The 26,704-nt window shown below is 46.3% G+C and overlaps 1 protein-coding gene across 1 annotated transcript in view; it reads left to right on the plus strand.

Moving 5' to 3' along the window:
* Nucleotides 1-12,927: 12,927 nt before the first annotated feature.
* The window catches only part of LOC147105630 (mucin-5AC-like), a 144,492-nt gene continuing 130,715 nt past the window's right edge, over nt 12,928-26,704 (plus strand). The window contains exons 1-6 of the mRNA XM_086010930.1: nt 12,928-12,976; nt 19,070-19,138; nt 19,915-20,143; nt 21,436-21,553; nt 22,308-22,386; nt 22,548-22,639. Of these exons, the coding sequence (XP_085867056.1) occupies nt 12,928-12,976; nt 19,070-19,138; nt 19,915-20,143; nt 21,436-21,553; nt 22,308-22,386; nt 22,548-22,639 (636 nt within the window). The remainder of the gene's footprint in view (nt 12,977-19,069; nt 19,139-19,914; nt 20,144-21,435; nt 21,554-22,307; nt 22,387-22,547; nt 22,640-26,704) is intronic.

Below are 26,704 nucleotides of genomic sequence, written 5' to 3' on the forward strand. Positions count from 1 at the left end.
CTTCACTTTCACTTCCTCATTCCATTTAAATAGCTTTGAACTGATCTGCAATATAAAAGTAAGGCCATTCAAGGGAATCTCAGGTAGCCAGCAGCACTAACTAGAATGATATTGAGTTTCTAGTTTAGCCTCAAACTAATACAATGAAATACCCTGTATTAGCGGTGATCTGGGTTCTTGCCCTCTTTAAAGGTAAGACTTTTCTAGATATTTTTGTAAGCTTACACATTTTGTTTGTACCGAGGTATGTATATATTTAAAATATATTAATTGAATCATTGTGTATGAGAATTGAAAACAATTTATGAAGAACTTGAGATTAGTTGATTTAAACAAATAATTGATTATATTTTCCTTTTACAGTGCAAGTTACCTAAGGCTCTTAACTGAGAACTTGTTCTTTTATTTTGTGCTAACTTACTGACAAATTGCCGATGGATAAGAAATAACATATTGCAGATGTCAATTGAAAATCAGTACAGTTTCTTTAGGACAGTCCCCACCACTTACACCTTTCATGTTATCCCGGGCAGCCGCCTATATCGGACACATGGCGCTGACCATTTGTCATTGGCATAGGTGTCAATTACAAAGGCACCGCTTATAACGTATTAAGGGTGCTGACTATTTCGGGCAGTTCAAGCAGCTTCAATCAGCTGTTCACATCTTGCTGAAGTACGATTACCTTAGTGATGTGTCTGCCATTAAGCCCTTTCATGATTTCTGCGACTTGAATCAGGCAGCCCCGGCGCCTCCAGTTTCCTCTCCCCAACCTGGGGGCCTCTAGAGCTCCTGCGCCTGCTGCGAGCCGTTTTCTTGCTGATTCGTTGAGCTCCTTGTGGATGGAAGCTGCAGGTGGCAGGGGATGATGTGCGACTTGTCCCGCACTGTGTTGCCCATCAGCTCCAGGATCTCAGCCATCAGGTACTCGAGGACCCTGCCCCAACGCTTTCCTACAAACTTTACCTTTGGAAGAAGGCGAGTACACTCTTGCACCACAGTATATACATTAAGATAAAGCAGCCAGCAAAGGATTCAGCCCAAAACTAAGGTTATTCTGACAACTAATGTAAAAAAAAGTATTCTTTACATTTTCTGGTTACACCATCCACCATGTATAGCGGGCAAAGCACGTTGACCCCCAACACGCTCACTATAATTGGTGGCGTCTGTACATAGTTTTGCACTTTGAAAAGGTAAACCATTCACTACCACAATCAATAAAACATAGATTATTTATTTCAGATAATATGAATTACAATTATATTACAATACAAACTAATTAAGTCTTCAAGATTAATACCATTTTCCTTTTCTAAATTATGATTCAGATGTTTGAAGTAACTTAAAATTATTGCAAAGTTTTCGGTTGTAATGGCTGTCAATACACTTTGATAACAGAAAATCAGATGGGCTTTTATTAACCGAAGATTTTTCTAAAAGACAGTTTCTCATTCTCACTCTTTGATTTTCTTTTAGCTGTAATGCTTTCTAAGTTACGTTTCAGTGAGCAGCATGGACAGAGTGCTCGGTGAAATGCATGGGATTTGGATAGACCTTTAGACAAACTGGACTATGTCGATGCTTAGACTTGTATGCAAAATGAAGAATAAACTCTCTCCCCATATAGAAAAAGATGAATTCAGATTTTTTTTATTAATTTCAACAATTTTATGGACCAGTGTGTAGTGTATATTGTTAGTTTTTAATTTCCAGAGTAGGAAGTTTTGCATTTTCTAATTTTGTTTTTTAAAACATAGGCCTAGAAATTCGGTGGGCTGCGCCACCAGTTAGCACCTAAAGAGGGGACTCAGTGGGGGAGAAATTCGGTTGCTAGCGCCAGCGATTAGCGCCTAAAGAGGCCGATAATTGGGGCGTTACCCAATTTTCAGGCGGGCGCAGTGAACCAGGCGCCTCTTGCCATATTGAGTGGGCTTTTAGCGCCGGCTTAGCGCCTGGTCGCGGGCGCAGGGAGATCATGACGTCATTTCAGTGTGCAACGCCTTTTTGGCGCCCCAGACCGGAAATTCAGTGGCGCCCCCCTCTGTTCCGCCCGGCGCTAATAAGGACAGCTTCCTGGAACGTTCCCCAGTGGCTCTCGGACTTAGGGGGGCGCTAGTTAAAGGGGACTGCACTGGTATAAAAGCGGCAGCCATTTTGGGAGCACAACTTATTTGAGATTTACTCAGAGTTGCAAAGTTGAACTCTGAGCCCTTTCACTAGTGACCCAGTGTAAGGGGCCATTTTAACGAGCATGTGGTGTGCGAGATCGGTTTTTGATTTCACACTGCTCGTGAGCGGTTCCGAAGCGCTCCCCCCTCACCGGTTCTAGACACTGGGCTTATTGCCAGACCACCTTGATGTGTTGGCCCAACTTGTGACTCGGAAGACAAATGGATCAGGTGAGACAAGGTAAGTTTTAAATCAAAGGTATCTTTATTTTTAAGGAGAATAAAACATAGAGAATGAAGAAACAATGCAGACAAAAATCATGAACACGCCTCTCAATGGGAACTAAAATTTAACACACAAGAGTTACTTTGACTATCATAATACATCAATTCTAGATCAGCGATATAATAAAACAGGGGTGGAGAAAGCGCACGGCACAACGAAGGATGAATAACACTCCCGAATTACAAAGCCCTTAATATTAAAAACCCTCCCGTCTAAAGTATACCTCAACTAGATCAGCTAGGTGGAGTTGGGCCTCTATGCTCACCAGCGTTTTAAAAAAAACTGTCCTTGACCTTGGTGCTCCTGTATTGTCCGGGATCTCCAATCTTCCTTATGGGACCGGCTCCTGAATCTGCTCTCCTGCTCGAACTTGTAGGCCCTCCGTGCTCCTCGAACCGTAATCGAACCTCTCCACTCGCTATGCCTTTTTGACCTCGTGTCTGTGTGAAACTGTGTTTTTGTCTCTTTTCCCCCACAGTTATACTGTTTTCTTGCTCTTATCTTGGCGCCAAATCAGGGGTTTTCTTTTGTTAAAGTAATGGGCAGGCTGCTTTGACAAAAGCGGGTACTTTAATTCAATGTCTTGTAAATGAAACTAATGGGATCTGTCCTGTGTCCGTCTGAGTTTGGTACAGATAATAGGTTTCGTCTGTGCTCTGCGATTTCAGAGATGGGTTTGCGTTTTGCTAGCAATTAACACACCTTGAGGTGTAAATACTTTTGTTTTGACTTCGTTACTACTGTAACCATTTTACCATATCAATTGCAGTCAGTTCTGGAATCTTCTAATCGGTGGTGACTCAGGTTTCTGTAAGATACTGCAGTGGTATGTCCTTCTGAAATGAGTCACGTGATCTGCCAACTCCATCTTGTGTTCATAAAATGTGGCCATTTCAGGGGTTTTACAATGTAGACTGTATTTTCCTGGATTTTTGCGAATCCTACAGTCCCCCCTGTGATACAATGGACATCTCAAATCGTCTTTTGTATCATGAATGTTTTAGGGTGAGCATAAATCTGTTCCCCCCCCCAACTGACCTTCCCCGTAGTTTACCTGACTATGGAGTGTACCTCGCACATGCACTTTCCTCATCCCGAAAACGGAGTTGAGTAGATATCCCCTACCGGAGAAACATTTATGCTATGTACAGACTCACCTTAGAGTCATAACCCGATGCAACACAATCTTTGTTATAATACACCAAAAACAGATGGAATAAAAACATTTAGCTACACGGGCGAGTCCCCGTTTATGCTGACATAGTGGCCCCGCCAATTCCGCTGACTAGGGAACTCCTTGTCATGTCCCTTCCTCCAACATTGGACACAGACCAGGTACAGATTTTGTATTTTGAAACCAGACAGGACTCTGAACTATGCATTAGACCGAATTGGAGACAAATCTAAAATCAGTTTAGGCCTATAGTTAAGGCCATCAAGCAGTCTACATATATAATCGCTAACAGATTAAAAGAACCATCGAGGCTGGACAGGCCCATCAAGGAACATTCATGACAATACAATTCGATTATCGGGCTGGTAGACACGATTACCGGCCATCTAAAAACAGTTAGTATGGATTGCTACCACTATTTAAAATAGCCCGCCAAGATTAAGACAAAGAACTAACCTGACTTAGCGCGCAGATAAGGGTTTTCGAAAAGAGTATAATTGAAGGCCCCCGGGTAGCAATCGCACTCTGCTCTTCTCTTCTCTCTCCGCTCTTCGGCCCCTCGCCCTCATGGCTGCCACTCTTTCCCCGTCCCGCGCTTACCCCCTGGCCTTTGCCCGTGCCTTTCCCCACTCCATCTGGAATCGCCCCGGCACCGGGTCGGGCGGACACGGACAATTCAGGCCAGGCGAGGCGGGACGCGATGAGGGGAGGAGGGAAGACCACCTGAGGAAGACCAACTGAGGAGATGAACTGAGGAGACGGGCTGGGGGTAGGCTTCAAATTATCGGGCCTTCAGCCTTGGCCGACCTGCGAATATCTGTACACCAACTCAAACTGTCGGCTGGCGACGAAGAATCATCCCTGCAAGGTAAAGTACCCAAACGGAGACTTTAACTTTGGGGTACTCGAATCTGGACAGCGCCCTTGCAGCGCCCGGAGACCACGTGATGACGGCAGGCTCCAGAGACCACCAAGAGCGAACCCCGAACCCCGCCGCTGTTTTGAGCCCAACAAACCCTTTTGATTGGTGAGCATGAAGTTCTGACCCCTCATAGCTTAATCTAGTTAGGTATAGGGGGTGGGATAAGGATAAGGGGATTGTTAAGATAGTTGTTTTCCCTCGATGTGCCGTGTGTTCCCCATTCCATGTATAAGTATAGTTATTCTTTGGTATTTTTGCCTGTAGAAGTGTACACTAGTCATTTTCCATAAGATTGTATCAATTTTTCCTCTTCAATAAAATCTTGGTTTTTGTTTACATCCAATCACCTGTCTACTCGAGTCCTCTCTGTACCGTCGCCTTGTACCTAAGTCCGGTGTCTAGAACCCAGGGGCGTGGGAGCGATTCGAACCGCTCATAAACAGTCAGAGGCATAACTGACTGGACCCCGCAGGCCACCCCCTACAGTTTGAAACCTCATGCTTATTTTATGTCCTTTGTATTACAAATCATTGTAACATCACGGAGATTTTGTAAGCAATCTGACTTACTCTAACTGTCTGTTAACAAGTGACCGTGCCCAAGCAAAATAAACAATCAATTCTTTAGTTGTTTGACTAAAGTGTTAAAAATGTCCTACTTGGGCGTTTTATTCCACTGTTAAATTGTTTGCTTGAGTTTCTTAGCTAACTCACACGCTAATTAGTGATAAATGTATTTCCGCATGAAATATCTGTTCTCACGTTCAGTCTGCGATTGACTTTGTGTTTGCTGCACTTTGATCTATCTAAGGGGAACACTGAAGTGGCAAGAAGCAGTGGGGGTAATTCTCACCTTCATCGTCGGTGATAGTGGAACGAATCACCTGCCTGTTATATAGAATCATAGAATCATAGAAAGTTACAGCACGGAAGGAGGCCATTTCGGCCCATCGTGTCTGCGTGGGCCAGCAAAGAGCTCTCCAGCCTAATCGCAATTCCCAGCTCTTGGTCCGTAGCCCTATAGTTTACAGCACTTCAAGTGTACATCCAACCTGTTATAGAACCCACCCATTTTCATTTCCATTTATTGAGACTTGCGCTGACATCCAAACCTTTTGCGTTGCTGAGAATTTGGCGCATTAGCTTGTGAGCCTACTATTGTGACCCAGAAAGGCTTAGTTCTGCCAGCAGAACCTAGAAACATTAGGGCTTTAGTGTAACTTCGTCTTGTGTTAGAAGACATTGGGGGTAATTTCAATCCCCAGGGTGGGTGCGGAGGGGAAACCGGGGGGGGGGGTTAAAAATTAAAAAATGGGCAACCCAATCCCAACCTGCACATTTTCGGCTTCAAAGGAGGTGGGCTGGAGGAACTGGGGAGGGTGCCCGGAGACCAACCCATTCTCAGGAAACAGGTTGTCTTCCTTAAAAATATTTTATGGAAGCTGAGTGCTTCCATTTTACCGTAACTTTTATTTTCAACTTCTGCAGGCAGCGTTTCCCAGGCCTTGGGAAACCTGGCAGCTGAAGGGAGGAGTGAAGGGCTGGATCCATCAGGAAAGTATCTTTACAGCACGGCTTCTGGGCCAGGAGAAGCAGGAATGTCTCCTCCTCAACCCAACAAACAAACCTGTAAAACGCCACCGCCCCCCCGCGATCTGCTGATCCACTGCGATCTGTCCGCCCCCCGCGATCTGTCCGCCCCCCGCGATCTGTCCGCCCCCCCGCGATCTGTCTGCCCCCGCGATCTGTCTGCCCCCGCGATCTGTCTGCCCCCCGCGATCTGTCTGCCCCCCCGCGATCTGTCTGCCACCCACAATCTGTCCGCCCCCCGCGATCTGTCCGCCCCCGCGATCTGTCCGCCCCCCCGCGATCTGTCCGCCCCCCCGCGATCTGTCCGCCCCCCCGCGATCTGTCCGCCCCCCGCGATCTGTCCGCCCCCCGCGATCTGTCCGCCCCCCCGCGATCTGTCCGCCCCCCCGCGATCTGTCCGCCCCCCCGCGATCTGTCCACCCCCTCCCGATCCGTCTGACCCCCCGCGATCTGTCCGCCCCCTCGCGATCTGTCCAGCCCCCCGCGATCTGTCCGCCCCCCCGCGATCTGTCCGCCCCCCCGCGGTCTGTCCAGCCCCCCGCGATCTGTCCACCCCCCCGCGATCTGTCCACCCCCTCCCGATCCGTCCGACCCCCCGCGATCTGTCCGACCCCCGCGATCTGTCCGCCCCCCCGCGTTCTGTCCACCCCCCGCGATCTGTCCGCCCACCTCGATCTGTCCGCCCCCTCGCGATCTGTCCAGCCCCCCGCGATCTGTCCGCCCCCCCGCGATCTGTCCGCCCCCCCGCGGTCTGTCCAGCCCCCCGCGATCTGTCCGCCCCCCCGCGATCTGTCCGCCCCCCCGCGGTCTGTCCAGCCCCCCGCGATCTGTCCGCCCCCCCGCGATCTGTCCACCCCCTCCCGATCCGTCCGACCCCCCGCGATCTGTCCGCCCCCCGCGATCTGTCCGACCCCCGCGATCTGTCCGCCCCCCCGCGTTCTGTCCACCCCCCGCGATCTGTCCGCCCACCTCGATCTGTCCGCCCCCCCGCGATCTGTCCGACCCCCGCGGTCTGTCCAGCCCCCCCGCGATCTGTCCGCCCCCCCGCGATCTGTCCACCCCCTCCCGATCCGTCCGACCCCCCGCGATCTGTCCGACCCCCGCGATCTGTCCGCCCCCCCGCGTTCTGTCCACCCCCCGCGATCTGTCCGCCCACCTCAATCTGTCCGGCCCCCCGCGATCTGTCCGACCCCCGCGATCTGTCCGCCTCCCGCGATCTGTCCACCCCCCCCGCGATCTGTCCGCCCCCTCCCGATCTGTCCGCCCCCCGCGATCTGTCCTCCCCCGTGGTCTGTCCGCCCCCTCACGATCTGTCCGACTCCCCGCGATCTGTCCCCCCCGCGATCTGTATGACTGCCCCGTGACCCCCGCGATCTGTATGACCGCCCCCATGAGCCCCCGTGATCTGTCCACCCCCCCGCGATCTGTCAGACCCCCGCGATCTGTATGACTGCCCCGGTGACCCCCCACGATCTGTATGACCGTCCCCGTGACCCCCCACGATCCGTATGACCGCCCCCATGAACCCCCACGATCTGTATGACCGCCCCTGTGAGCACCCGCAATCTGTATGACCGCCCCGTGACCCCACGATCTGTATGACCGCCCCGTGAGCCCCTGCAATCTGTATGACCGCCCCGTGGCCCCCCACGATCTGTATGCCCGCCCCGTAACCCTCCACAATCTGTATGACCATCCCCATGACCCCCCACGATCTGTATGACCATCCCTGTGAGCCCCTGCGATCTGTATGACCGCCCCCGTGAGCCCACGATCTGTACGACCACCCCTGTGAGCCCCCGCGATCTGTATGACCGCCCCGTGACCCCCACGCAATCTGTCCACACCCCCACGATCTGTATGACCGCCCCCGTGAGCCCCTGCAATCTGTATGACTGTCCCCGTGACCCCCCATGATCTGTATGACCGCCCCTGTGACCCCCCACGATCTGTATAACCGCCCCCTTGACCCCCCATGCGATCTGTCGGCCCCCCCCGTGGTCTGCCTGATCCCCGCGATCTGTATGACCGCCCCCGTGACACCCCATGATCTGTGTGACCGCCCCCATGATCCCCCATGATCTGTTTGACTCTCCCTCCCGATGACTGCTCCCCACCTGATGACCTATCCCTCCCGACGACTGCTCCCCACCTGATGACCTATCCCTCCCGATGACTGCTCCCCACCTGATGACCTTTCCCTCCCGATGACAGATCCCCTCCCGATGACAGATCCCCACCTGATGACTTTTCCCTCCCGATGACAGATCCCCTCCCGATTACAGATCCCCACCTGATGACCTATCCCTCCCGATGACAGATCCCCGGCTGTGGCCTGGAGCCGCAGGCCTCCCCACCCGACAACCACCAGCCTTCAATCTGGCTGGCTGCTGCCAGGAAACACAGAAATACTTTTAAAAGCAGGTCCTACTGTTAAATTTGGCAGAAACCTGTACTACCCCGGATTTCCCGGCCGCGAAACCTCCTCCCTGCACCCTCCTCGCCTCCCTGTTATTATCAGGGCCATTGTTTGTGTAAGTTCAGTGTCTGTATTGAGACAACCAACATTCTTGCATCCAACAGAAGATTGGTCTGTGAGATTGTAAACCTCCTGCTATGCGGTTGGATTATCCCCGCATTCTGAGCATCAGTGTAGGGCTAATATGTTTGTCGGAGGATATTCATTTGCACACGGAGTGTCTGCAGCTAGCCAGGCCATGAAGAGAGAATAGGAAGATAGAGAAAAGGAGGGTACATTTGGAGCATGAGCTCGGTTTGCAAACTGATGTAAGCGGGAAACATATTCTCATCACCTGCAACCGTTGCTGCACCGTGTATGATTCTCAGATACCGACACAAATCTTTGCTCGCCAGCTTCCCACCGCCCATATGATCTTTAACGTGTCAGCTGTGGCTCAGTTAGTAGCACTCTTGCTTCTGAGACAGAAGGTAATGATTCGAGACCCACTCTAGAAACTTGAGCACAGAAATCTAGGCTGACACTCCAGTGCAGCACTGAGGGAGTGCTGCACTGTCGGAGGTGCCGTCTTTCAGATGAGATGTTAAACCGAGGCCCCGTCAGCTCTCTCAGGTGGATGTAAGAGATCCTATGGCACTATTTTGAAGAAGAGCAGGGGCATTCTCCCCGGTGTCCTGGCCAATATTTATCCCTCAATCAACATCACTAAACAGATGATCTGGTCATTATCAAATTGCTGTTTGCGGGAGCTTGCTGTGCGCAAGTTGGCTGCCGCATTTCCTACATTACAATCGTGACTAAGTTTCAAAAGTACTTCATTGGTTTTAAAGCACATTGGGGTGTCCTGAAGTCATGAAAGGTGCTATATAAATGCAAGTTTTTCTTTCGTTAATTATTTAAAATAAGCCAACAATTATTAACAATCATACAGAGGCTAATAAAATATGGAACTCTCTTCCTCCAAAAGGCTGTGGATGCTGGGTCAACTGATAGATTTTTGTTGGGTAAGGGTAGCGAGGGGTATGAATCAAAGGTGGGTAAATAGGGTTGAGGTACAGATCAACCATCATCTAATTGAACAGGCTCGAGGGGCTGATAGCCTACTCCTGTTCCTATGTAAAACATGAATAGTAGTACAATGGGACACTACAGCTTGCTTTAACTTTAAAAGTTCATCTTTTTCGACCTGGTTATTAAAGCGACTGTAAGTTTCTTCACCTCTTGCTGGTGACTTTTGGTAGATATCTGACTGAAAGCATAATGTGATGTAATTACTAGGACGTACAACTAGTTGGTCTTATGATAGCAAAAATCAATTGGAGTGTCTGTATCAGAGATCAGAGGAAAGAAAACTTGAATGAATGGGCTGCACCCATGTGATGGTTGCAGCTTGCTGCTTCTAACCATGTTTTCGTGTAAGGGAATTCCTTGGAAATGCGGCTGTCTAGTTAACTAATATCACAAAGCAAAGATCTACCCAATGTTGGTATTCTGGAAACCACACTACTGATCATATCTACATCACCGGCTTCTTCACTCCCACATACCATCTCAGATATTATCACTAGGGGAGGTAGTGAGGATTTGGCACCAGGTGTGTCACAGAGCTCGATGGAAATGGCCGAGTGGGGAATGGGCAAGAATGTGCCACCTCCCCGGCAGCTTCAGAGTCATGGGAGCCAAAATTCGGCTATGTGCCTGAAAAGGATATTTGAGGAATATCACACCAAACGTGCAGGCTCTGAGGTCAGTGCCCGAGGATGTACAGCAACTGACAGGTGTGACTGTGGAGTCTACACCCTTATTTGAAGCAACGCCAAGGATTCTTTCTCTTCATTGCAGGCATCGATGGAGCAGTTGGGGGTTTTGTTGGAATCTACATCAGACCCCCAACTAAGAAGCAGCCAGTGTGAATTCAATCCCTCCTCCTCCATGGAAGCACAAACTGCAAATCTGGTAACAGGAGAGGACAGATTAGGCAGTACCCTGTGTATTGGCTTCCAGACCTTGGGGGCGTCTGTCTCTCAGGGTTTTCAGGATCTGAGAGCTGCCATTAGACCAGCTCGCTCACTGATCAGTGGGGACACAGATCCAGAGTCCAGTGGAATGGTGATGACTGAGATAGATCTGTCTAGGGCTGCCATTCTCAGGATAGCAGACCCATGCTGGGCGTCCGACCTCCCCCCTCAGAGTACCATGGCACTGGCCTGTAGGAGGCACCATCGGGCTGCCCAGATGCAGGCTCCATAGACAGAGCCAGTAGAGGTCCCCACCCAGGAACAAGCTACCATGGGAGGGAGGCCACCTCAGTCCTATGAGCCTTTTGCAACAAAGGAGCAGCCAACCACTTCCCATAATACTGGGCCGCAGGTGGCACTCGGAGAGGCACTAGACTAGGAGAAACAAAGCCACGTGTAACCACCAAGGGGAAGCCCGCTGACAGGGAAGAGCAAGTTGGCTCCTGTTCATTTTGGAGTTTGTTATATTATGTCATATTTCATTATTCATGGAGTTTATAGTCATTCAGAAAAGGGTTAAGAATTTCATGGTCATGTAGGGATAAAAATATGTGATGTAATGTGATGTTCCAGGATGGATTAAAGGCTTTGTCCTATATTTGAAGATTGGGATAAGGATTAATGGGATTTATGAGAAAGGTACTGTGTTAAACAGATGAGAAGACTTCATTGATCAGTTGTGCTCTGATCTCCCTCGGAGCAGTCACTGAGGAATCTTCTGAGTGATGGTCATCCTGATGCTCTCCTCCATGTAGTTCTGCTTCTAAAGCAGTTTGGACCACCTCCCCAGGAGTGTCCATGTCCAGGCCTTTTTACATTGTAATTGGTGCAGGACAAACCAGGCTACAACTGTGTGGGACGCATGATCTGGAGCATATTACAGAGCCCCTCCTGACCTGTCTAAACAACAAGAGTCCCTTCAGGATGGTGCTCTCAATGACCACTCTGGTAGAGGCATTAAACGCCCCTCTGCAGCTGTTGGTGCAACTCTTAGAGGGACCATTGTTCGTGGGAGATGGGGCTATCCTCGTCACCCAATATCTGTTCATACGATTTCCTTACTTGAACAGGTCAGGGAATTCCAAAAGATGAATGCATCACAGCAACTTCCAGCAAATCTCCAACTGACGTGCAGGCTTTTTTTTTGATGTTGCAACACACAATCTGGACATTTAATGAGTGGCAGCACTTTCTGCTCAGGAATTTGAAGGGGTTGAGTGCAGGAGCATGCAAAGCAACTTTGGCGTCATATATTACAGCTTGAACCTTGGGAAAGCCAACAACACCATCAAACTGGATAGTCCTTATCCACAACTCCCATCGAACTCACCCCCCTGCGACAATTTACCTTATTGACAGTGACCATTCCTTCAGGTCCCCAGTGGCCGCCTCCAGCTACCCAACATCTGCTCCCACCCCCAAGATTCTGCCTCATTCCCGCTGGATTCAAGCAGGACTTGCGTTTCTTCCATTTAAATGAGGCATGGAAGTTAAATTGGCCCGGGCTTCACGCTGCAGCCTTCAGAAGGGCTTCTCTCCCACCCCAGCTCCTGCACGCTGCACTCTCGTCCCAGCCCACGCATAACACACTCCGTCCAGGTTAACATTGGGCTGTTAATCTTCTGTTCGACCAGTGTGCTTGGAGCTTCCTTTTCTACCACCAAAGTGTATACGTTGTTATGTTAGTGAAATTAATAAGCAGTCCTGTCTTGTGGTCAGTGTTAAAATGGAGCAAAAATTCAATTCCCCCCAATTAGGTTCTGCCTTGTTATATTTTCCAAATACTATTAGAAAATGTATCCGAATTAGTAGCAACATTGGGAGCATTTCGGTTTTCACTGAGCAATGAGTTTGTAATTGTCTCAGGCGGTGAGGCGCAGAATTCCAAGGAAAATCCTGAGTCTGAAGCAACTGATGCACCTATTGCCGCAGAAACTTGTCACACTAATATGTTCAATTGCGTGCAGGGAAATGAGATTTATTGATAAATAGGATGTTTAATATAAGAGAAAATGAATCAAAGTACAGAAAACTCCGTATGACATTTGATATGCAAAAAGTGTTCATATTTAAGAGGCTGAAATGATTCATTACCCAAAGGGTTACACACCCTGTCAAAGTCAAAATCCTCAAAAAGCTCAGCAAACAACTGCTTTGAACTTCCTTATTCTATTCAAATGAGACTGAGGAGAGCAGCTATATAAATGGATTTGAGGAAGAGACTCTCCACTGGAGAGAATAATTCTCTGGGATGACCTTAGTGTCTACTCCAGCCCAAAACTAATACAATGGGAAAGCTTGTATTAGTTGTCCTCTGGGCTCTGTCCCTGTGCAAAGGTAAGTAAATTTTGCACACTATAGAGTATTTAAAATTGCAGTAGTATATAGCTTATACATGGGTATATATAAAATGTTATTTTTTTCAAACATATTTACTTGACTTTGTCAAGATCACTGTTCATGAATTCACGTTCACTGATGGTGTCAGCCGCAGCTCAGTTGGTAGCACCCTCGCCCCTGAGTCAAGGATGGTGTGGGTTCAAGTCTGACCTGAGCACAAAAGTCTAGGCTGACACTCCAGTACAGTGCTGAGAGTGTGCTGCACTGTCAGAGGTGCCGTCTTTCGGATGAGATGTTAAACCGAGGCCTCGTCTGCTCTCTCAGGTGGGTGTTAAAAGATCCCATGACACTATTTCGAAGAAGAGCAGGGGAGTTATCCCCGGTGTCCTGGCCAATATTTATCCCTCAATCAACATCACTAAAACAGATTATCTGGTCATTATCACATTGCTGTTTGCGGGAGTTCGCTGTGTGCAAAATTGGCTGCCGCGTTTCCTACATTACAACAGTGACTACACTCCAAAAAGTACTTCATTGGCTGTAAAGTGCTTTGGGACATCCGGTGGTCACTAAAGGTGCTATATAAATGCAATTCTTTCTCTCTTTCATTTTTCATGCGCTAAAATGTGGGTGAACATTTCAGATAAAAGATCAAGCGGAATGACAGGGTTATTTTACAAACCATTTTCTAAGGTCTAATTTCTGACGTTAGTCACGGGGCTTACAGCTAGAACTGGAATATTTTTCCCAATGAGTCTGAATGAAAAAATGGAATGTGCAAATGTTTGTCACTCACTATTTTGAAACATTTTAATTTTCATTTCACTGAAATAGCAAAACTACAGCCAAGAATGCAGTTACGCGGCAAAGCAATCTCTGGTCATCCTTCTTACGGTGAGCGTGAGAAGAAGGACACCATATTGTGGAGCCGGCAACAGGGAGGAGGAGTCCACGGAGACGGAGCGGCTGATGGACATCGCGTTCCCACTGCCATTAGACGCAATTGAATTGACTTTTACTGAACATGGCGCTGTAGAATAGCGACGTGTCTCTGTGAGCTCCCACAGCCTATTGTGGAAGTGATCGGGGAGTAAAAACATTCCATTGTAGTAATACATATGGCAAATAAAATTGATTTGATTTATGGTCTCCCCTACGAGAACATGCAGAGGATGCCCTTGTAGGTTTCAGTCAATACTGTTTTTGAACTAAACTGCAAAGAACTGGGCACATGTGTCTGTCACGACTCAGCCTTTGTGTTTCCCTCTCTGCTGTGTGGAGGTGTGGAGCTACATAGATCCAATCCGCACCCCTCTGACAGCACTTCTTATCACTCTGTGACACAGCATATTTTAACACCAAGGTGATATACCAAAGTTTTGCTCCATGCTTTCAGAGATTTCTTCATGACTTACTTTCCGTCAAATTGCATTAACATTACGAAAGTGACATAATAGCTGATATTGAAATATCAGTGTGCAGAATAATTAAATCTCTGGAAGCGTTTTAGAAAATTAATAATAAGGCGTGATTAGCTCATTAAGCATTTGTGTTTTCTACATCAAGTAATATTGTTCAACAATTTTCAGGTGATGTCTCGGCCACACATTTTACTGGAGAATATTTCAACTTCAAAAATGGTAGGTTGACATTTAAGCACAGTATAATAATTTCTCAGCTCATGTTAATACTAATAAAGTTAAGCACTCAAACAATAGGAATGATGGTGCAAAAGTTATGTTTAATTTCAAGCAAGGTTTTCAGTTCTGAAAGGCTTTTCTACTATGCTAAATATGTCTTATTTATTGTCTAGGGGAAGTTTTCAGCCGATTTTACCATGGCTAACAATGTTGTCCAGGTTTTGTTTGATTGGAGAATGTTTGTAAGTTTGTATTTACTGATAGTGAAGTATGTTATAATTATACTAGGTCAACCGTACTCTTATCAGTGTTACATTACATGGTAGTTTATTTACATCACAAACCTTTCAAATCTCATTGCAGATTTAGCCACTTTGTTTGATGTTTAATCCCTTTCTTTAAGGTACTGGACACCTTCACAAAATGACCGCCTGATTCCTGCACATACTGCTGCCTATTTAAAATGGCTGCCAACATTCAGCAGCACTTGTGGCTAGTGGGTGGCCATTTTTTGGAAGTGTTCAGTCCTGAGGAGAAAAAGGAAAAAACCAAGAAAGCTTTGCGGCCAGAGTTGAACAAATAATTTCTGGGCCCCACTGAGATTCTGCTTTTAAAGTCACAGAGTAAAGTGTGTTTAAGCTTCTGTTTGCAAAGCCTGATTAGCCTTATTAGCAATATAACACTGTGGACTTATTCCAGCTGATGATTAAAATTAAACTGATGCTTAGGGTACAAATTAAATATTAATTCTAACAGAAAAAACTCAGATTAAGATAAGGCTTCAGAGTGCAAGGTAGGTATACCAAGATTTAAACCAATTTATACATCATATTAACAAAACTTGCAAGAATGAGGAGTAACTATAACATTCATAGTATTGTTTTTACCATGAAAAGCTGTGTTACCAGAAAGCAATAAGGCAGACCAATGAAATGAATGACTTGCATTTTTGTACCATTGAAACATAAAAGACTAGGCCAAGGATAGAATTAGCAAGATGACTATTCTCTTCTGTTGTTGAAATATCCTTGAAGTAACCCAGAAGAGGACCCTCCATCCTTATGCTATTATAAAGAGTTTTGTTTTCTACACATGTCCTCTGGCCTTTCTGCTTGAGGTTGCAAACTTAATGGTCAATTTTGTGTTGTTGTTTCAATTCCAGATTGACACTGCCCAAACTATTTTTCCACCTAGACCTTTACAGTCAACTGGATTGACAGCACACAAACCAATTCTTTGTACTGCACAATGTACTTAAAGTAGTGGTTTGACACGAGTAACATTTTAAGTTAAAATATCAATCAGAGTTATATAGCTGGGATTTTTCCAGGGAAAGTAGGGCCCAGCCTCTGGTAACTTCTAACCACTCAGACCCCCAAACTCAATACATTCTTACCTTTTATCCTGGAGCTCTTTGGACGTATATTCTAACTAAAAATATTCTCTAAATGTCAGATTTAATTCCACATTGTCATGTGTTAGTGGCTATGCATTGAGAATTAGAAACAGTGAAAGTCTGTTGGTGAATTCTTTTGTCGAAAGGTTAAACTGGGTTAATAAAGCAACATGTAAGGCTCTTAGGTTAGTAGAGTGGTTAAATTGCTGCGATGGAGAGAAACATTGAACATTCTTCAATATTATTCATTCTCTCCTTAGTAAACAAAGAAATAAACACTCAGCGTAGCATCTTGTATGTCTTAGGAAAAGGAGAATATCACATCCTACACTTGATCAGCAGCAAAACTGTATTACAGCAAGAGACGAATTGAATAGAGTTCTTTGAGCAAATAACAGAATGCGTTGATAAAAGAGATGCAGAGGATGTTGTGTATGGATTTTCTAAAGGTGTGCCACAGAGGAGGCTTGGTGATAAAATTAAGGCACCTATGGTGTTAAAAGGAATGTGGCAGCATAGGGAAGAAGTTGACGAAAGGACGGTAAACAGAATAGCGGTTAGTGATTTTTTTTGACAATCCCAGGAGTGCCATTACTCTTCTCGTGTATCTATATATATAAGTGATTTGGACTCGGGTATAAGGGGCACAAAATCAAAATTTGTACAGGATTCAAAAGGGGAGCGTGGTTAACTGTAAATGATTTCAGGAAGACAGATTAGTAGATTGGGGATACGTTGACAAAGCTTTAATAAAGACATTTGGATCCTAAGATTTCTAAATCAGGCATACAGTGCAAAATGAAACTGGTAACACAAAACCTAGCCGTATCATTGGTTAAGCCACAGTTAGAATATTGTGTGGAGTGTTGGGTTTACTTTAGGAAGGATGTCAAAGCCAAATGAGCAGGTGCAGACACGATTCACTAAGTTGATGCAAGTGATGTGGAGTTTTAATTATGAAGAGAATGTAGAGAAACTGTGGCCCTTATATCACTATAAAAGAGGAGGTTAAGAGGAAACGTCATAGAGTGTTCAAATAATGAGGGGTTTTGATAAGGTAAATAGTTAAACTATTTCCACTGGTCAGCGAGTCAGTAACTAGTGGGCATCAATTAAAGACTATCTCCAAAAGAAATAAGGGAGGTTGGGAGAGATGTTGTTATGCAGAGGGTTGTTAGGACACGGAACGCCCTGCCACAAACAATGGTGGATGCAGAATCCATAATAGCTTTTAAAAGGGAAGTGGATAATTATTTGAAAAAGCAAAAACATCAAAGAATGTGGAGTAAGGGCAGAGAAATGGATCTAAGCGGATAGCTCGTTCCAAGGTATGGTTCAGGGACAATGGGCTGACTGGCTACTTGCCCTGCTGTAAAATTCTATCATTCTATCATAGTGCGTATAACAGGGGCCGATGAACTCCTGCCCTTCAACTCTCGCAAAGCTGAATTTCACCCCCTCTATAATTATTAACACAGTAGAAGTGCAATCAGTGAACAAGCCCAAAACAGACATTGAGCTAATAGACGGAATTTAATTTAAAGTGTAATAGTAGGTATTGTTATTTTTTTTACGACAGTCTTTAGCTACAAAACAGTCAATTTAGGCTTAAAATCATAGTCAGCAATGTTTTAGGTGCCTTGAGAGGGTGCAGAGGAGATTTACCAGAATGGTTCTGGGAATGGTTCCGGGGATGGGGGATCTTAGCTATAAGGACAGGTTGGAGAAGCTGGACTTGTTTTCATTAGAGCAAAGGAGGTTGAGGGTTGATTTGATAGAGGTGTACAAGATTATGACGGGTTTGGATAGGCTAGACAGAGAAAGGCTGTTTCCACTAGTTGATGGTACAAGGACTAGGGAACACAGATTTAAGATTTTGGGCAAGAGATACAGGGGGGACGTGAGGAAAAAAAATTACGCAGCGACTCGTGAGGACCTGGAATTTGCTGCCGACGGAAGTGGTGGAAGTGGAGACACTGAATGTTTTCAAGGGGAGACTGGATAGGCACTTGAGAGAAATAAACTTGCAGGGCTACGGGGATAGAGTGGGGGAATGGGACTGACTGGATTGCTCTACAGAGAGCTGGCACGGACTCGATGGGCCTAATGACCTCCTTCTGTGCCGTTGACTCTATGACTCTAATGGCCCAGATTTTATGGGGCCTATGACGGTGTACGCTCGTAAGTGCTGTGAATGGCCTCGCAAGTTTCGGGTTTCCACATCCGATGTACATACGCGAAAACCCGGAACTTGTAATCTGTCAAGTTTTTCCTTGACAGGTCATCTGCAGCGCAGGAAATGGACATTCGCTGGCAGAGAGTTGGGCTGTTTGCCCAACGACTGCCCAGCGAATGTCCACAAAATCCTTGCGCCTGGTAAAAGCAGGTGTAGGGGTCTTCTTTTACCAGCGTAAGGGTTAAAAAAATGTTAAAATATTTTTTTTTTAATGATTTAAACATTCACTTACATTTAAAATTAGTTCAGGTTATTTTTGTCCTGTTTAAAAATGTTTAAATTTATTTAGTTAAATGGAATTTTAATTAATTTTGAACCTGTGATCATTTATTTTTATTTCAGTGTTGTGAGATTTTATTTATTTGGTGATTTCTATTATGCTCACGGGGATTCTGTACGTAAATGGAATCCCCATAAGCATAATAGGAATCCCCCTTTGTCATTGGTTGGCCTGGCCCACATGATCCCAGGGACGCTTGTGCACTGCCTGCGCTCCTGGCATGCGAGGGCCTTTACGCAGGTGTACACCTGTAGCCCCAGGACCGCAAGAGTCTGAAGCTCCGGAGGCCCCAGGTAAGTGCGTAGTTTTCTTGTGGTTCGGAGGCGTACACGGGCGGCAAGCCTCCGACCACAATTTCCAGGCAATATAGTCAAACGGTTTCTTCTTTAGTTATTTTAGTCTAAAATAAGAATTGTAAGTACAAGAACAATAAATTACATTTACTTTTCATAACCTAGCATAGTAGATAATTGATCTCGACAGTAAAAGTAAACTAGTTCTGAAAGAACTTAAGTTTAAATGTTTCTTTCTCAACCAGGTATGGAGGAGCAAATTCACCAGTTTGTGCCCAGATCGCTGCAAGAAACAACATCAGATAGCAGCAATGGTAAGTCCCACATTATGACCTTTTTAAAGATATTAGCCCTAATTTTAACTCCCGGCGGGTTTTGGGTGGGCAAGACGAGTTGGCACCTCACCTGCTGCTGCAGAAATGAAGCCTCAATTAATTCACACTGGCCAACTTCCCACCTGTTCCAGGCGGAAAGTGACAGAAGATCACTGAGCCCGAAGTCCTCCCGCCAACACAAGTACAGGATCGGCTTCTGGGAATGTCTCGCAAGGATCTCACGTTCGATAAAGAGCGGGTGTAGGGGGTGGGGGTTCATGGCAGGGGAGGCCTAAGCTTTCCTTATGGGGTCCGGGGGAGCACTCCTGCTTCTCCAGGCCCCACAAAGGAAAGGAAAAAATGGATCTTCTGGGGCCTGATCTTCTTCTGACCTGGTTCAGCCTGGCGGGAAAGCCTCATTCAGGTCTGAATTAAAATTGCAGTTTGGTCCTGATAACATCACTGGGACTCAACATGCATATGTAAAGAAGGACCCTGCCGGCTTTGGCTTGGTGCCCTTGCTGCCTGCTCAGGAGAGCAGGTTATGATCACGGATGATGGGATTCTAGCGAGTAAGTTACCTGGGTGATTGTAACTGCCCACACACCCTGTTTTGCCTGGCATGTGCAGTCAAAATCGTCCCCCATTGTATTTGAAATTATTAGTATAATTATAAATGCAATTCAATGAAGCTAAAAAAAAGGCACACCTTGTACTAAAATGCCGTATCGATCTATTATGATATACAAGAGGATGGTATTTCAACTGTTTTTCAGGGTTTTGCAGCACATGGGGACATGGAGCATTCAGGGCATTTGATGACAAGTTTTACCATTTTACATCAACCTGCAACTACATTCTGAGTCGCCAATGCACAGGTGGCGCAGAAGATTTTAACATCCAAATCCGCCGAGGGTCAAATGGCAATCTGGAACACATCTACATCCTGATAGAAGGCATCAAAATTCTTGTGGTGAATGGGACAATTACAGTTCAAGATGTGAGGTAAGCATCTGCTTTTTACCTTTTAATTACAAACTGTCTTCACTAATTACAAACCGTTATCTGTACAGGGAATCTGGTCTCAGCACCTAACATTTCAGTACAACTAGCATTTGCATTCAATATTAAAATAACATTAGGTTTTTCTTTGTATCTTAATCACAAAATGTCTAAAATGACACCTTACATCTATTATAAAATAAAAACAGAAAATGCTGGAGAAACTCAGCAGGTCAGGCAGCATCTGTGAAGAGAGAAACAGAGTTAATGTTTCAGGTCGATGACCTTTCATCAGACAAAGGGTCATTGACCTGAAACGTTAACTCTGTTTCTCTCTTCACAGATGCTGCCTGACCTGCTGAGTTTCTCCAGCATTTTCTGTTTTTATTTCAGATTTCCAGCATCTGCAATATTTTCTTTTTGTTTTATCTTACATCTATTGAATGGACCACTAACCCAGACATACATCACATATGAGAAACTTAAAATAAAACTAGTTATGGCAAAGGTGTTCCTGAAATCAGTGGAAAGGAAAATCAAGTGCTTTCTATAATGGCCAGCCAATCCGCAATGCCAGTTTTTTTAACCAGGGCAACAAATTGAAAATCGACCCCAGTGTCTTTCCATTAAGTGAATACTCCCTTTCCTTATTTTTTTTCCCCAAAATGTATTACCTCACATTTATCCAAATCCTACATGGACCACGTGCATGATCCTTATTCCATGCATTATGATCATTAAAGTAACCCAATATTATTGCTCAGCTTTTCTTGCATATATCTCTGAGCTGTCTGCAGTTCTGCCCCTCTATCTCATCTCCACTGTTTGTTGGCCTATAGTGCACACCAAGAATCGTACCAATTCCCTCCCGCTTTCTCCACTCTATCCTTCTGGTTTGTGTCTTACCACAATCTGCTAGGGCGTTCTTATGTTCTACCACTATGATAGAACCCTCCCCAAACACTATAGACGCAGTTATTTTTCCATTTTGTTCCGCATTCATAATTTATCCTGCATTGGGATACTTTTTCTGGACTCTTTTTCATATTCATATCTATCTCTTGAGCATTTGTTGAAGTACCCAAGTGCAGGAAATAAGGCAGCCAGGGAGAGAATAAATTAGCGATCATAAACGTGAAAGCAAACTCTTTCCAAATAGTGGGAATTATTGGTCAATGACAATTATTATCTGTAATTTATCATTAGCTAGATTATATTAGATCAGATGGAAGCATTCATTATTGCATTATAAATACTGCTCTCGACACATTTTTCATTCAGTATTTATTTTACAGGGTAACAGTGCCATTTGATGACAAGGTGATAAGTATTCAGACATATGGAATTTACACACGGATTTATAACAGGAAGCACACTATATCTTTGATCTGGAACCATCAAGATGCATTATCGGTAAAATCATTAGAGAAGATTTTCTCAAATTCATTTTTTTGTTTATAGTAGCTTGTGTACACATTGCAACCAAAGTAAACAAGTGAGAAACTGCACACTTTATTTACATGTATTTGTCTTCACTGGGAGGGTAGAACATGTGCTCTTGTTTGAATAGTTCAGGTTCCAGGCAGGAGCACTGGCAATCATTGAGAGTATGTCCATGAGGGGTAGAGAGAGAAACTAGCAAGCTGCTGCAGGATTTAAATGCCTGCAGCAGATTAAAGAGGCAGTCATCCACCAAAGTGGCTGGGGAGCAAAAGATGAAGGATTCTTCAATTAGAATTGTCTAGTGAGGTCTGCGGGTTCTCTGAGGCAGAGGTGGAAGTGTTGCTGGGCCAAGTCAGGCAACTGAGGGAGGCCCTGTTTGAGAGGGAGCAATGAAGGCCTCTTTGCAGCGAGCTGCTCAGGAGCAGCGGAATGAGGTCAGGGTCCTCAGTGTGAACTGCAACATCCTATGCCTTGCCACTCAGTGTCAGAAGAACTTTACTGATCTTACTAGGTTGGGCAAAGTAAAACAATTAAACTATACTTTCCAAGAATGTGCAATTTTATGCAAACTGGTTGTAGTAAAAAGGGCAAATGTTTTGAAAAAGACTTCCTTTTGTAATAATGAATTACAATTCGTATTGTCCCCGGTAAAACCTGGAACTGTCACTCCGGGTATATATGGACATAGCTTTTCCTAAAACATTGCATTTACTTTTGTTCTCAGCTAACTCTTGACGCTAAATATCAAGGGCATCTCTGTGGACTTTGTGGGAAATTTGAAAAAGGCAACAACATCATTTATGGTAAAAAAAAGAAGTGTTAAAACTATAACTGGCTTTTTTATTGCTAGACTGAGTTAAGGTTCTTGTTATAGAGTTGTAATTTGACAACTTCAGTGTCATTACTCACATGGTTTCTATCAGTTACCAAGCTCATTTGTTAAAAGCTCATTTCTTTTTTGCAGATTCAACTTTTTTTGATCGAAATAAGCTGGATGTTTTGGGCCACATATGTTATAGCAGCCCCCCTACAGGCTCATCATGTGCAGAAAACACTGTAAGTTTATAACCAGAGGCAAACTACAGAAAAACAACAGAGCAACTTTGATCTTACGGCAGCAAGTTATCTTATTTTGTGTGCACTCTGTTTATTGAGGTGAGAGGATGTCAGTTTTGAAAAAGGAACACTTCCTCACAGGCAGCTAATGACGAAACATCAGACCCCCAAAATTCATGGGGTTTTTGCTGGTCTCCCACTGCAAGCTTGGCGGGAGACCATTGGAACCCCCAAGGACACAGGGGAGACCTGGTTATGACAACTTTCAGCCATTCTGCCAGTATTGATTTGTAAGGGGTAGAACTTCTGTCTACCCCTTACACGGCAAATGATAGGCCAGTGCAAGGACTCCCGAAGTTAGAAGTTCCCGGTACTGAGCCCCAGTCGGAACCTAGCGTTACAATGTCGGCCAGTACTCCGAAAGGGATGTGACATACTGACCTCCACAAGGCTGAACGTGGGCTCCACCATTGGGGCCTAGACCTGGCAAGCGGCCTGCTCAGGGGCTAACTGGAGCCATGGGGGGCAGGGCGGGGGTGGTTATGGGAGGAGTGAGGCCATGGAGGTTTTTAAATACAGTTATGAGAATTTTAAATTTGCAGCAATGGGGGTCTGGGAACCATTGTAGATCAGTGAGCACAGGGTGATGGGCGAGAGTGGCTTGGGGCACAATCTTGCCAGCCCTGGGGAGGTGGGTATGGAGGCGGGACTGTCGGGAAAATGGCAGAATCTGGGGGCCATCTTGCCAGGAGGCGGGTAGCCGACCCGCGCCGGGTCGCGTCTCCTTGGAGGCCGGAAGGGGATTACAGCTACTTAACTGCCTGTTAACAGGTAGTTAACAGGCAGATAAAATGATTATCCCCATTTTACCCACACAAGTGTGGGCTTCCCAAAGTCTGCGAACCCCGCCAGGGTCACCGAGGCGAGTAGAGGGTCTGCGGGGGTTGGAGGGGTGCAAAAGTGCGCTGTGAAGGTAAGTGATGGGTGCAAGTATGGAGAGGTGAGTTTGTGAGGTCAGTGGAAAGTGTTAGAAAAAGATTACTTACCTTTGTTTCTTCCTGCAGGCTTCAAGAGTTGGGGATGTGGAGAGTCTCGCACCTCTGCGGCAGAGATGACAGATGGCCGCTGCATTCTCCGATGCAACAACCATCTAATTTCTGCTAAAGAAAGAGGTTTGATGAGCCTTGAATACAAGGACTCATCAAACTACAGAGAATGTCAGTGTTTGACAGCTTCACCGAGCGGTCAAACGATGACAATTTATCTGTCCAAAATTTTAGACAGATGAAACATCATACGTTGACGTTCTCTGTAACCGGCTTTCCCTTAATTGGCCTGCTAAGCTCGCTGGGCGGGCTTAACAAGGTCAATCAAGGGAAAATAGCGTGGGTTGGCCACAAATTGATGGAGGCAGGACATCGACCCGACAAGCAGCAGTCCCGCCTCCAACTCGTCCCCATTGGCGAATTCGCCCCCTTGGTGTCAGTGATGGGTGAGAGAATCTTGGGCCTGGACTTTCATGGGAAAAGCGGGTTGGGGGCCGTGGGGGGGGGGCTATGATGCGGGCGGGAATCCCGGGGGAACAGGTTTCCCACAGGCTCTGTCGACTTTAACGGCAGGGCCTGATTTGCATCTGAAGCCTCTGTTTCCCACCCGCAACCAGCCACATGGAGAGGCTGGCTGGCTGAGGGCGGGTAGGCCTGCGGCATTAGGCCACACAGAGGAGGGAGGGAGGGATCGAGTGGGGGCTGGTGCCGGCCTCCGGAGGATCGGGTGGGGGGGGGGGTGAAGAGAAGACCGGGGATATCGTGGGATCGGAAGGGGTGTGGGGATAGAGGGAAGAACATTTTGGGGCCAGCCACCAGAGGATCGTGGCCAGCCTCAAGATTATCGTTGGGTGGGGGTGGGGGAGGGCGATCGGAGGCCTCATGAGGGGGTCTCAGATTGCGGTGGATGGGCTAGGCAGGGACCCTGGATCCAGCAGGTAGGTATAAAGGCACTTACGTCCTGGATGCAGCAGTCCTCGCCTTGCTGTAACTGCCGGGTTTTATGAAGTGTGTAAAACCCGGCAGGTACAGCAAGCTGAGAAGTGTGCAAAACCCATCCAGCTGCAGTTAAAAACAAAATGGAGGGTAAAAAAATAAACTTCCAGCCTCCTTGTAATATTTAAATTGACGTCCCACCTCCTTTGAGTGGGTTGGCTGCCCAGCCCCGTCCCGCCTCCGTTAAAACTGGAAGTGGGTGAGTTGGAGGTGGGTTCAGGTCAGGAATCCAATTTTTAACGATTTAACTACCCCCATGCTCCAAACCCACCCATTTCTTTAGGTTAAATTTCCCCCCTTGGTGTCAGTGATGGGAAAGCGATAAGATATAGGCAGCAGAGTTTTGATGAGCAGATTGGGAGACCAGCCATGGGAGCACTGGAGAAATCGAGTCTGGAGATGACAAGGGCATTGATGAGGGTTTCAGCAGCAGATGGGACCAGGTGGTGGCGGAGATTAGCAGAATTACTGAGATGGAAGTAGACAGTACAAGGGAGGGACAGGATTTGTGGTCAGAAGCTCAGCTTGCGATCGAATTGGATGCCAAAGTTATGAACAGTCATCTTCAGTCTGACACAGTGGCTGGGAGGGGCATGAGTAGGCAGAGAAGATATGGAGTTTGTGGGCAAAAGTGATTCGTGATTAGCTGGAGGAAATTACGGCTCATCCAAGACTAGATTTTGGACAAGCCATTTGTCAGCACAAATGCGTTGAAGTGGTGGATTGAGCTGGTGGAGGGGTAGAGGTGGGTCTCATCAACGTACATGTGAAAGCTGACCCCATGGCTTCAGATATTTTTGCCACGGATCAGCATGTAGATGAGGAAGAGGAGGGAGCCAAGGATGGGTCCTCGAGGGACTCCGTAGCCGACAGCACGGGGTTGAGAAGAGAAACCATTCATAGAGATGGTCTAGCTACAATCAGAGAGGTAAGAGTAGAACCAAGTGAGGGCAGTCCCAATGAGCAAGTCAGTGGAGGAGAGGCATTGGAGGAGGATGTTGTGATCAACCATAGCAAAGGCTGCAAAGAAGCCGAGGAGGACAAGAAGGGAAATGACACCTAGGTCACAGTCCCAAGGAATGTTGTTCATGATTATGGTTCGAGCCATTTTGGTGCTGTGCGAGAGGTGAAGTCCTGATTGGAGGGATTCAAACAGGGAGTTACGGAAAAGGTGGCATGGATCTGGGAAGCGACAATGCATTAAAGGACCTTAGAAAAGATGGGAGGTTGGAGATGGGAGAGAACTTAGGGAGGACAAAGGTTCTTTTTGAGGAAGTGGGCGATGGTTTTGTAAGGTTGAGGGGAAAGCTCCTCATGTGAGGGAACCATTTACAACATTAGCTAAAATGGAGGCCAACAACTTAGGTGATCAAGATTTTAGTGGAAATGGGGTCAAGGGAGCAGGAAGTAGGTCTCATAGATGAAATGAGATGAGCTTAGAGAGGCCGGAGGGATGCGGGAGAAACCTAGAGAGAGAGACAGATTCCGGACTATGGTGCTGATGGGACTGAGGGAAGATTTGGCTTAATGGTCAAGGGGGAAGCAGCAGAGCCAGCTGAATGAATGGTCTGAATCTTAATTACAAAGAAATCCATGAGCTCCTTGCACTTGTTAGAGGTGAGGGTGGACTGGGCAGGGAAAGGTTTTTAAGGAGACAGTTGGTAGTAGAGAAACAGGGATTATCGTTTTTCCCTAAGATGAGCACAGATTACTGGACGCTTTTGACAGAGTAGACTGAGGTGAACATAAGAACATACGAAATAGGAGCAGGAGTCGGCCATTCGGCCCCTCGAGCCTGCTCCACCATTCAATAAGATCATGACTGATCTGATCTTGGCCTCAACTCCACCTTTCTGCCTGTTCCCCATGACCCTTGACTCCCCTGTAGTTCAAATATCTATTTATCTCAGCCTTGAATATATTCAATGACTCCGCCTCCACAGCTCTCTGGGGTAGAGAATTCCAAAGATTCACGACCCTCTGAGAGAAGAAATTCCTCCTCATCTCCGTCTTAAATGGGTGA

The sequence above is a fragment of the Somniosus microcephalus genome, chromosome 17 (genome assembly GCF_052327205.1).
Source record: "Somniosus microcephalus isolate GS21.2 chromosome 17, FLI_Smic_1.0, whole genome shotgun sequence".
Classification (NCBI taxonomy): Eukaryota; Metazoa; Chordata; class Chondrichthyes; order Squaliformes; family Somniosidae; genus Somniosus; species Somniosus microcephalus.